At 41.1% G+C, this 11,421-nt stretch overlaps 1 protein-coding gene across 5 annotated transcripts; it reads left to right on the plus strand.

The window, feature by feature from the left end:
- The first annotated feature begins 915 nt into the window (after nucleotides 1-915).
- Nucleotides 916-11,399, plus strand: gmeb2 (glucocorticoid modulatory element binding protein 2). 5 transcript variants are annotated; one of them, XM_064304064.1, is made up of 10 exons: nucleotides 916-1,072; nucleotides 3,020-3,180; nucleotides 5,885-5,973; nucleotides 6,397-6,527; nucleotides 7,035-7,138; nucleotides 7,529-7,686; nucleotides 7,999-8,070; nucleotides 8,435-8,572; nucleotides 9,184-9,306; nucleotides 9,393-11,399. In XM_064304064.1, the coding sequence occupies exons 2-10, from the start codon at nucleotides 3,050-3,052 to the stop codon at nucleotides 10,028-10,030; spliced, it is 1,584 nt and encodes a 527-aa protein (XP_064160134.1). In that variant the 5' UTR covers nucleotides 916-1,072; nucleotides 3,020-3,049; the 3' UTR covers nucleotides 10,031-11,399. The 5 variants fall into 5 exon arrangements, with proteins under 5 accessions (XP_064160134.1, XP_064160137.1, XP_064160135.1 ...); XM_064304067.1 differs by having other exon boundaries at nucleotides 8,438-8,572; XM_064304065.1 differs by lacking the exon at nucleotides 916-1,072 and adding an exon at nucleotides 1,153-1,661.
- Nucleotides 11,400-11,421: the final 22 nt, after the last annotated feature.

Below are 11,421 nucleotides of genomic sequence, written 5' to 3' on the forward strand. Positions count from 1 at the left end.
CTGCCAGGAAACTACCCCCACAGCATAACAGACCCACCAGACCCCCTTACAGTAAGGGTCAAGCATTCAGGCCTGTACCGTTCTTTTGGTGTATGCCACACATGCACTCGCCCACTTGTCGAGAATATGGTGAAGGATGACTCCTCTGACCATATCACTTTTTTCAGCAATGAGACAGCAGGCATGGGGTTAGCTAACTGTAACAGCAGCTTTCATGCAGTCATCACAGTCCACCCTAGGCAGCTCATGCATGGTAAAAACACACTGAGCATGGCAAGTCAAAAATAATTATCTATTAACAGAACATTTCCATTACAGTAGTACCTAAGTGGAAGTTATTATTTGCCTATTCGGAAAAGAGAAAAGTACTGCATGAGGCAAGCTGGCTCTTACCTAAACGGTGGTGGTAAGTGTAAACATTAAAATATAACCTAGCAAAACAAAACAAAAATACTGTATGTGTTAAGGTTGTACGTTAGCATATAATATTGCACAATAGATCCTTAATTTCCACACACTTTTTTCCATAGGACGTATAAAGAATATGTCAAATAATTTAATAATATATTCTGAAAATCATTTGTCTGACCTTGTCAGATGAGTTCCTTGCACACTGTATGCAGCCTGACTATTCTGTGTTCATTTGCATGCTTTCACTTACCTCAGTGACTGAATTAAAGTGATTGTGTATTAGTTGTATCTTGCTGATTATTAACGTTGCTTGGGTTAGTTCCGAGTTGTACAGTCCAATCCTATTCTGTCTGACAATAGCAATCAGTATGATGTGACGCGTTGTGTTCAATGACCGCATTTACTCAATGATTGCAGTTGTAGGTTATCCATATCTACACCATTGCATGCACTTTAGAGACAATTTGGACAGGGCAGTGGAGTTCAGATTTTTGCGAGCAGCCCCCTTGCGGCCGACCCGGTGGGTGACGCGAGAACCGCAGTCTCCGCCCCCGTGCCAGCTCTGCTTTTCATCCTGCGTCACCATTTCAGTGCACAGCGCCACATCTTTTACAGCCACTTGATCAAATACGGTTGCGTCTCAGGTCTCCGAACCTAGAAGGTAAGATACACGATTCTTCCGTATGATCTGCGTAAGGAAATGGCTCTGATGATTTCAGTGCTTGAACGTAAGGACGTACACCCTGAGCTTGCCGTACGGACGGATACGGCCCACCGCGCCGGTGATTATAGAGCGTCAAGACGGCGCCCTCAGTACGATCTGGCGTAAACCGTGCGTCTGGTGGGTGGTGACAAAATATCTAGCGAGTGCACCACAGGGTGCTTTTTGTCCACACAATAACCGATCGAGGATCAGTTTACACAACTGTAACCCCTACTCCAAATATTGTCGTAAAAATCCTTAGCTGATCCGGGTCCAGTGCTTTGGGATAGACTATCTACACATCCGTGGTAGCTAGCTAGTGTGGGATAATAATCACTGACGGCCGGCAATGTTTTGCCACATCATGTCATTCTAAGCCAACAACAAAGCACGGAAATGGTTTATCCTCTTAAAACTGCATTTCAGGCCCCATCATCCATCCACATAATTAACATAACAAAATTAAGGGCACTATAACTGTTAATCTGCTAACTGGCTAACTTTCGGCTATGTTGTATTTGTATTATGGAACTCCGCTCTACAAACGGTAGGCTACTATTTGGACCCTGTTAACTTACAGCAGCTAAGCTAACTAGCTAGCTAGCAGGTATGATACATATTAAAAAACTCGAAGCTGTTTTGCGTGTAGGCTACCATAGCTGGTTTTCCAGCTAATGTAATGTTAACGAACATCATTGGTTGCATCTCGTCAGGCATAGTTGCAAGGACTAGCCTAGGAGAAGCTGCCACTTCCTAGTAGCTAGCTAGCTACGTTAGACTAACTTAGATATCCCTACGTTAACTGTTAGTCAACTAACTACACTTCTCAGCCAACTAGCTAATTTAGCTAGATAGCTAATGTTGAATAAGCCAACGTTAGTAAAACATTTTTAAAGTCTATAGGCAAAAGAAACTCTGACTACTTGCACTGCTCGTTAGCTCGTAGCTTACAAGTCAATTTACGTATTAACATTCGTAGCTCATGAAATATTATTGAAAGGTTTCTATTATGTTGATGTCTTACGTGCACAAAATAACTTTGTGGTAACAAATAACCACAAATCAGTCACAGTGGCTACCTGCATGACTGTTAGCTAGGAGCTACCCTGCATCGTTAGCTAAGTTTAAATCAAGATGTTCTTGTAACATTTTGCTGCTAGCTAGCTCCGAGAAAAAAGAAACATCATACAACTTATCAGGCTTCCCTTGTGTACAAAATAAGTTTCAGGAGGATGTTTTTTCTTGCAGCACATGTCTTTATTCACCTGAATTTACCTCAGGTGGGAAATTGAATCCATGGCTTACGCAGTCAGCCAGCCTGAACGTCGACATACGTCAAGAGCCAACCTTACAGTGATGTTTAGTTACAGTATAGATTTGTGAATGCAGTACTGTGGCTCTTCAGCCCAATAGCACGCCATGTTTACTTTTAACCCTCTTTGGGGTGAAGCAGACACATTTAATTCAATTTATTGCCTTTATTGAACCAGGTAGGTAATTTACAATGATGGCCTGATATAGTTCAGGTAGTTAAAAATTCAAAACACTCAATAAATCATACAGCTTGCTTACTACAAACCCATAAAAATACCTTGTCAGTTTAAGTCTTTAGGTTTAGCACTCAGTCTGAAATTTCTGTATGGTTGAGCTTAATGTTAACTGGGCTCCCAGTCCTGTCTAGAGTAGTAAAAGGACCTGAAGGTTCTTGAAATGGTCAGATGCTAACTAAGTAGCTTTAAAGTTCTTGACTTCTATTTATTTTGGTCTGCTTTTTTAAGAAAATAATAATAATTTCTTGAATTTAGGGTAATGATACATGAACAATACTTGTAAGATACTTGAATTGCTTGCATTGGTAATTGCGAGAATGTTGTGTTGAGTGCTTTACCTTTCTTTCCCACCCAGTGAGCAGCCCGGCTGACTGCAGCTCCAGCCATGGCCTCTACCGAAGTCAGCATGCATGTGGAGGAAGTGGTTGTCGTGACAACGCCAGACACTGCGGTGGATACAGCAGTTGTGGAGGAGGTGAAGACTATGCTGGTCACCACAGAGCTGGCCCAGCAGGGGTGAGTGTTTTAGTATGCCAACATGCCTTGCCTTGATATGAGAACTGCAAGAAGGGCCCTACATTTTCCTGCAGCATCGCAAACTATAGCTTGTCACTGAGGATTGGGTCTGCTATAAGCAATGGTCAGTGTAAGGTTGGCTAATGATGTAGCCAAGATTGAGGCTCAGATTGTCAGCGTGTTTGTGCTAGCTGGACTACACCTGGAATCTAGGCAGACTTGAATGACTGGCTTACTACTTACAGAAGGTGGCTGAAAAACAAACTCTATTTTCATCTGCATGATCATTTGCTGTGGGGAGCTGGGAGGCAGCCACATTCCATGTTGTCTTTTTCACTTGAGTTCACATTGGTATAAATGTTACATGGTGATCCATACAAAACAGGAAATGTGACTGACTGGGCCCAGTCTGAAAACAAACAACACTTATGACCCCAATCAAAATACAAGTTACAGTGAAACAGCTGTCCATTTAGTTAAAAAGTCAATTTGGGGAGACCCAACGGAAATTGTCCTTTACATATTGTAGAACAAAGATGTTGCCATTTTACATCTGAAATTTAAGCAACTGCATTTCAGGAGCTACAGTGATATATCAACGAATATCTTCTTTTTACTGGGCTATAATTTGAGCTACAGTATGTGGTGGAGGGAAGGAAAATGTGTCCACTAATGTGCACAAAGCTAATGTAGATTAAATACCTAATTTAAGTCATAAATATTTTTTTATATGACTGATGCTAATTTTATAAGTTACATGGTTTTATTATGCTGATTAAGGAAGATGATAAAACAGTATTTTCTGAGTTTGTGAATAGCCATTTTCGTGTGATATGGGGTATGCTGAGAAGATGAACAGATTTCAAGCAAAAACGCATTTTAATCGTTAATTTGTTAATAATAGTTCATTTGCCAAACCTGCTGCAAGTATTCAATGTTTTGACTGAGGCAAAATGCTTCTTAGTGATAGACTGCTTTATTATTACTACACATAGAATATTTAAATAGCATTTGAATTGGCATTGTCCCATGGATTTTCATTATTATATCGCAGGAAATCTTGAATCCAACATGCCTGCAAACGGGTTCTACTGTAATATAAATTTAAATGTTATGTACTTGTGTGTTTGTTTCAGATGAACTTTGAATGACTTTTGTATGCCCCTATCTTTATTGGTATGTCTCCTATATTTAGAAATATATCAGTAGTTAAAGTGAGATTGCCAAAATATATTTGTGAATTGGTTCAACTGTATATTTTGATAATATAAGTTAGAAATAAATAAGTACTTAAAGCAAAACCATTAGGTAATTCTAGACCTTGCCTAAATATATCCAGACAGTTGACAGTAAACATATTTAGATGAGTTATTTGTGTAAGAAACTAAGTATTGAAAACATGTACACTTACTTATGTTTTGTAAATTGGTCTGAAGGTAAATAATTTATCTGTTTCCTATCCTACCTTGTCCTCCATTCTGAAGTGCATCTCTGTGAATATGTTTGGCAGTTGACCAGTTTTTTTGTTTTTTTTTCATGGCTCTGAAGTTTTCGTTTCAGCCTAAATGATTGTGAAATGCTTTTAAATGGTTTGTTTCGTCTTCCTGTAAATATGTGGCATGGCCTAGATAACCTCTGTGGATTGTCTGCTATTGCATGCCTTATATAATACAGGAGGGAAATCAAACAACGATCGTGATACCTTTACACTCACAGAATATTGAAAGTACCATAAGAAGAATATGTACAATGTTTGCAATGTGAAAACCGGTTGGTAGTTGTCATAGTCGTCCAGTAACCACATTACTAATAATGCATTTGAAGCTGCTCAACTGTCCATGATAGTACAATTTGCGATAGTACAATGTTAATTTTCTGCTCATTCAACCAGATCTGGGCTGCTTAGATCCTTTTGCTAGTCATTATTATTTGTGTACCATTATTTGTGTGTCAAATTAAAGCAAATTCCAAGTGCTATTATTGAAGCGCCATTTATGCAAATTAAAACAAGTGTGAAAAACTAGCTTTTTACTTAATTTGTACATTCAGAGGTAACTTGGCAGCAAGAAAAAAAAAAATTTGTGTGCAGAGAGGTGAGATGAGGAGAAGACTTAAATATAAACTAATGCAGCACAGAAGATGAAACTTTGACTCTCGCTCAAAAAGTATCTTCTGAAGGCTGACGTCACGTGTTTCTGTGCTTGCTTAGTACTATGGAATTGGTGAACTGTTCTCTCTAACTATTTGGGTGTGGTTGCACTGTGACTTGAATTGCATTCATATATTAAAATAGAATTTCTCTTGACATTAGCATCAGAAATAATATATGCAATTCAGATACTGCAGTGCACAATACATTTCATTACACCTGCATACATACGTATGTTGATAAAAACACAAGCAGTGCAGTAAAATGAGTCCTTAATTTGACACGGATAGCAGTAAGAGGAATTCAGCAATGAGCATCACCAACTGTGCTTGGTATTTTTTCTTTGTGAACTGTAAATTGTTTTGTTTCCTTTAAGGAAAAGGGCGTCTCAGATTCTTGTATGACATCAACAAATGTTTTGTTGAAACACAATAATGCTATATATAGCACCTGCTGGCATAAGTATCATGAGTCCTCACTGTAATGTTTGTCTTTTTTTAAGGATTACAGGCAGTTCTTCCTGTGGTCATGTGGGTGTTTGTGATTGTTGTTCAGGGAAGAGATGGTGGAGGAGAACATGGAACATGAATCTGAAACCTCCACCTTCACCGCCACTCCCATCCTGGAGAAAGAAGCAGTCATAGGTACCACACTCAACTGTTTTTATGGGTACTTAATGTTGAACGACACGGTCCAAAAGCTAATACGCTAATATAATTCCTATTTAAAGTGTTAGCGAGAATCTGATTTATCGATTATTCCCCACTGTGTCATGGGGATTATTCCCCCCTTTGACCCTCCCTCCCTCCCCAACTCCACCCTTTCATATATCTGTGGTATATGATAAGCAGTGACAGGATATGTTGGGCTTATCTTGTTGGAGCAGTCTGCCTATAATGTTGCAGGATTGTGTTTCCGATAAACACTTGTTTGTGCTGTGTAATTCTGTGCCCGTAAATGATATCTCGTCAAATAATAAAACGTACGTTGTGTTATGCCAGTATGTTTGCTGCAAAATAATGTGCCTTGTCAGTGTGTCACCATTAGTCTCCTTTGACCACCTTCAGCAATGAAGCTGTCCGAAGAAGTCGAGAATATGGAAGCAGAAATTATATACCCCATAACCTGTGGAGATAGCAAAGCTGCCCTCATCTGGAAGAAGTTTGTGTGTCCTGGAATTAACATCAAATGTGTTCAAGTGAGTACTCTACGATGTACGATTTTTCCGTTTGTGGTTCTGAGAGACGTGTTAAGCATAAGGCTCCCAACCCACATGTCCGTCCTCTTTCTTAGGCATTCACATTCATTTTATAGACAAAAAATAATGCTGTGAAAACCCTGACCTATATCCTTCATGATTTTTTTCATGATGAAATGACCACTGGGGCAAGCTACCAACAACATAACGGGAACACCTCTTTCTATGACCTTGAAATTCTCTTAATATGTTATGTTTATTGGGGAATGGAACATGTTCTCCCAACCAATGGGAATCAAAATGGATTGTTCCTCAGTTTTCTTGAAATGTTTTGTGTTCGCTGGGATATTGACTGTCTGTTTTTATTACATGCAGTACCATGCATAGTAACAAAACATTTTTTGTCATTTAAAAATTGATGTCATGCATTTTGCCATCCTAATTGATAAATCTGTTTTTGGTTGTGTGTGTGTGTGTGTGTGTGTGTGTGTGTTTTCTTTTTCCTAGTATAATGAACACCTCATCAGTCCAAAGGAGTTTGTTCATCTGGCAGGGAAATCCACACTCAAGGACTGGAAAAGAGCAATTCGCTTGAATGGAATCATGTTAAGGTCTGTTTTTAAAGGTGCTCCGCTTCAACAGTAGTCACCTTAATGCAGACATCCCCTACGTGGGTTAGAAATCAGGACAACAGTCTAATTACAATCAATTTTTATCACTTTGCTCTGGAGCACTGTAGCACAATGCCTGCACAATAAACATGTATGTATTTTTCTAAATATCCTGGAATTTGTTTCTTTTTTGTGGGGTGGGGGGGTGGGGGAGGGGGGGCGGCGAGGGTATTGCCCTTTTGTATCTAGCAGTGTGCGAGTCCGTTTTCCCCTACCTTTAATTTAGCATTTTTTTGGGGTACTTACACTTGTGTGATAACCACATTTTGGGACTTGTGTACAAGGCGCAGGTTCAGTTATCTTTTTTCTTAATTCTTCCTGACTGTTCAGGAAAATAATGGATTCTGGAGAACTGGACTTTTACCAGCACACCAAAGTGTGCTCCAACACCTGCCGCAGTACCAAAATCGATTTAGTGGGCAGCAGGACATCGTTTAGCAGTCAGCAGTCCACAGAGTACATCCCTGTCACCCCTTCTTCAGCAGATGGTAAATGCCATTAATTCTGTCCGAGCCTTTTTCCATGTTCCAGCTCTCTGTGTTGTGATTGTTGCTTAAACTATTGTTGTTTGAAAATTTTTATTCATTATCTCTATTACAAAAGACTCATTCTTATTTGCAATAGATTAGTGGTTGTTTTGAAAACGGACTTTCTGTAACTATAGTTAGTAATTATATTAACAAGTAAAAAAGGCAACGACCGAATGTCTCATTCTGACCAGGTTTATATAAATAAATTTGAGATTGGATCCTAAGTCAATTTGTTGTACTCGTACATTAAGAGTATCATTTTGGTTGCAGTGAATGGATCACCAGCCACATTCACAGTGGAAACCACAGAAGAAAGCACCGAGTGGGTGACAACGATAGGAGGTGGGTCTTCGTTTCTCTAACTCCAGGAAATGCTGCATCAGAGCATGCTCAGTCCTGGGCTAATGAGCTACAGTATTCATTCAGCTGTAGTCTGTATTAGCTCTGTGGCCACGTTACATACACTTGATGGATGACCTCATTAATTGATTAGTGTAAGAAATTCTAAAGGATTAAAAATTAACCATGCCAGAATTATGAAAAATTAAAAACAAGAAAAGTGTTTAAATGCACATTTTCAATTGACCTTAAGTAATTATGGAGCAAAAACCAGCCCACACATGGGACCACAGGACTTGGGGAACAGTGTACCAAATCACTGTTAGCGACAGCTTAAAAATCTGCTCTTTTCATTTCTTGAAAAAAGAAGATACAGTAACTTTCTGGCGAGGGCTGAAGGACGCAGGACTCTTGGAGGAAGTGGTTGAGGAGTTTCAGAAGGAGGTGAAGGAAACATTGAAAGGACTACAGGACCGCATTCAACAACCGCCATTGCAAGTCACTGGTGAATATCGCAAACCACAAATGTTGTTGATTCATGTGCTGCTGATTCGTGTTAGATTCACCAAGAGGGAAACACTATTTTAAAAGGTAGTTTATTCACCCCCTTGGAGTGGTGGAAAACCTGTGTTTCCAATGTCCTTAATCTTTGTAGTGGCATTGACATTTTAGGGATAAAAGTCAAACAAATTGTACATTTTACTGCGGAAAATAGCCATTTTTAAAAACAGCAAAACTGGTATTTTTGGATTTTTATTTGGTTAATAATGTCTGCAATGGGATTTGTTACGCAAATTCTACTGCTTTAAATTTTAGAATTGTAGGACAGACATGGGACATGCTGATAGTTGTTCCGGTTTAGGTATTTCATCATTGCAGGTGCTGCTGAGTGAGTGACTGACTGACTGAGTCAGGGTGCGTGTCAGTCAGTCAGCCAGTCAGGCAGTCGGTCGGTCTTTTTCCTGGGCTTCTTGTTCAGCCACTGCCACAACCATGATTTTGCTAAATCAGATTACACTGGAAAACGTGTGGCGTGTTCATGAAAGCACCACAGCTGTAGCCGATTAGACGCTGATAGATATTCTGTCTGAACTGGTTAGATCTGTTTTGTTGCAGATGCAGTGCTGCTGAACAACATAGTTCAGAACTTTGGCATGCTGGACCTTGTGAAGAAAGTCTTGGCGAGCCATAAAAGCCAAATGGACCGATATCGGGAGCAGTATACCCGCAGCTTAGTCGGTAGGCGTAAGCACACCGGCACTCTCCACAGTGGACCCGGTGCATCGTGTGATTTAACGCCGGTGTTTTGCTTTTTTTACCGTTAGCCTTGGAGCAGCAGTGCGACGAGCACCGCAAGCGAGCCAAAGAGCTGAAGAGCAAATCTCAGCACCTGAACAACGTCCTCATGACCCTGACGCCCGTCTCCGCATCGACGGCCCCCAAGCGGCCCCGGCTGACGCGGGCCACGTCCGGCCCGGCCTCGGTGGCCGCCCACGCCGCCGGCCAGCCCGCGCAGATCACGCTGACCTCGAGCCTGCCGGTGGGCCAGCTGGCCGGCCTCTCCCTGGACAAAGTGGTGTCGGCCCTTCAGGCCTCCGGCATCAACAACTCCCAGCACGCGGCCGCCTTCACCGCGGCCGGCTCACCGCTCCTGGGCGGCTACACGGTGCTGGCCTCCCCCGGCGCGGGCATCCCCGGCGCGGTGGAGATCCAGCCGGATGCCTCCAACCTGACGGTGCTGAGCACGGCCGCCATCCAGGACGGCGGCACCATCGTCAAGGTGATGAGCCCCTTCCAGCTGCTCACGCTGCCGGGGCTGGGCGCCGCCCTGCAGAACGTGGCGGGCGCCGGGGGCACCATCGTCGCCATGCCGACCGGCAACATCGAGGCGGTGGTGGCGCAGGCCGAGGAGGCCGCCGTCATCGAGGTCAAAGAGGTGGATCAAATGGCGGAAAAGCAGTGAAAGGCCGAGCGGCCGCCGGTACGGCAGGCGCAGAGCCACCCAGAGTGCCCAATGTCTCGCCACTAAGCTTAGGGAGAGTACTCCAGCCGAGCCTGACCTGGAATGTGTCATGACTACTGTTTTAGTTTTGTTTTTGTTCGTTTAATTTAAATGTTTTTTTTTTGTCTTTTTGTCTGTCTTTCGTTTTAAGATGTCGAGATCAGACTTGGTGGTCACCAATACGCAGCTGCTCATTGGTCAGGTGTGAGGGATTGTTTGGTGGACCAATCAGGCAGTGGCATTGCCCATGTGGTTATCATTTTAAACCAATCACATTTCATACAGCTGACTGAAGTTAACAATGTAAAAGTTCATGTCTGCACTTCAGCAGCAACTCGTCTTAACTGTATGTTGAAATCGGTGACCCGATAGACATGGCATCTCCAGGATGACAAGGATATTGAGTATTGTTAAGCGATTGCTCGTGTGCAGTTAATTTTTTTCTTAAAAACTTCTATTTTAATCTTTCAGATTCCTTTTTGTGAAAACAATACAGGGTAATTTCCCGTTGTGGAAAAAACTTGAGTGCAAGGCCGGCTGCAGAAAATATCCCAGTTTCAGTGTTTGGTGTAAATGTAATACATGCCATTCTAAAGCAGTGCTGAGACATAGTGCTTGTGCCTTCTCATCCTTCATTTTTTTAATTGCGAGGAACTCTGGCTTACATACAGTGTACCTAAACAGTATTTTTTCTTCTATTTAAATGAAACAGTTTTACTGGTAAGCTGTAACGGCATTATGTAAAGGAAATAACATTGTTTTGTCTATGCTGAATTGGAGACGTGCTGTCTTCGCCGAAATATTAATTGCAACAACTCCCGTAAACACCCGAGCATTTGAACCCAGGATAGTGGTTTAATATTTTTTTGAACTGAACTTACCAAGAAACTGATAAAGATTTTCAAACGCTGTGACATGCTGCACAATTTCAAAAACGTCCTTTCCTAAGACATACTGTTAAATGCATTACGAATTTTAACTGTTTATTACAAGGTTTTTGTTTTGGGTTTATGTAAAACTGCCATTGTAGATAGTTTACACTTGAATAAAACAGTCTGTAAAGTTTACATTTTGCTAATGAATTGTACATTGTATAGTTATAAAATATGATCTTTGTTTGTAGCTATTTCATTATATCACATTGTAAAAAAATAATAAATAATTACTGCTGCCTTTGGTATCCAATTATTAAACAAAAGTTTGTTGAAAGTAGTATCCAAAATAGCTTTGTTCTTGGAATACAAAAGGTAGAACTGGTAGAACTGCTTTGATATAAGGCATTAATCATTTTGTTGTGTACATAGAATAAAAGTGTTGTTTACATTTTGAATTCTCAGTTTCTTTTCAGTGTA

The sequence above is a fragment of the Anguilla rostrata genome, chromosome 13, assembly GCF_018555375.3.
Source record: "Anguilla rostrata isolate EN2019 chromosome 13, ASM1855537v3, whole genome shotgun sequence".
Taxonomy (NCBI): domain Eukaryota; kingdom Metazoa; phylum Chordata; class Actinopteri; order Anguilliformes; family Anguillidae; genus Anguilla; species Anguilla rostrata.

What these genes read in the sequence shown, in the direction of transcription:
- gmeb2 (XM_064304064.1), top strand. Translation starts at nt 3,050, where the DNA reads ATGGCCTCTACCGAAGTCAGCATGCATGTGGAGGAAGTGGTTGTCGTG. An exon ending in GTGGGTGACAACGATAGGAG is followed by an intron (nt 8,071 to 8,434) that starts GTGGGTCTTCGT and finishes TCTTGAAAAAAG; the next exon opens with AAGATACAGTAACTTTCTGG. An exon ending in ACCGCCATTGCAAGTCACTG is followed by an intron (nt 8,573 to 9,183) that starts GTGAATATCGCA and finishes GTTTTGTTGCAG; the next exon opens with ATGCAGTGCTGCTGAACAAC.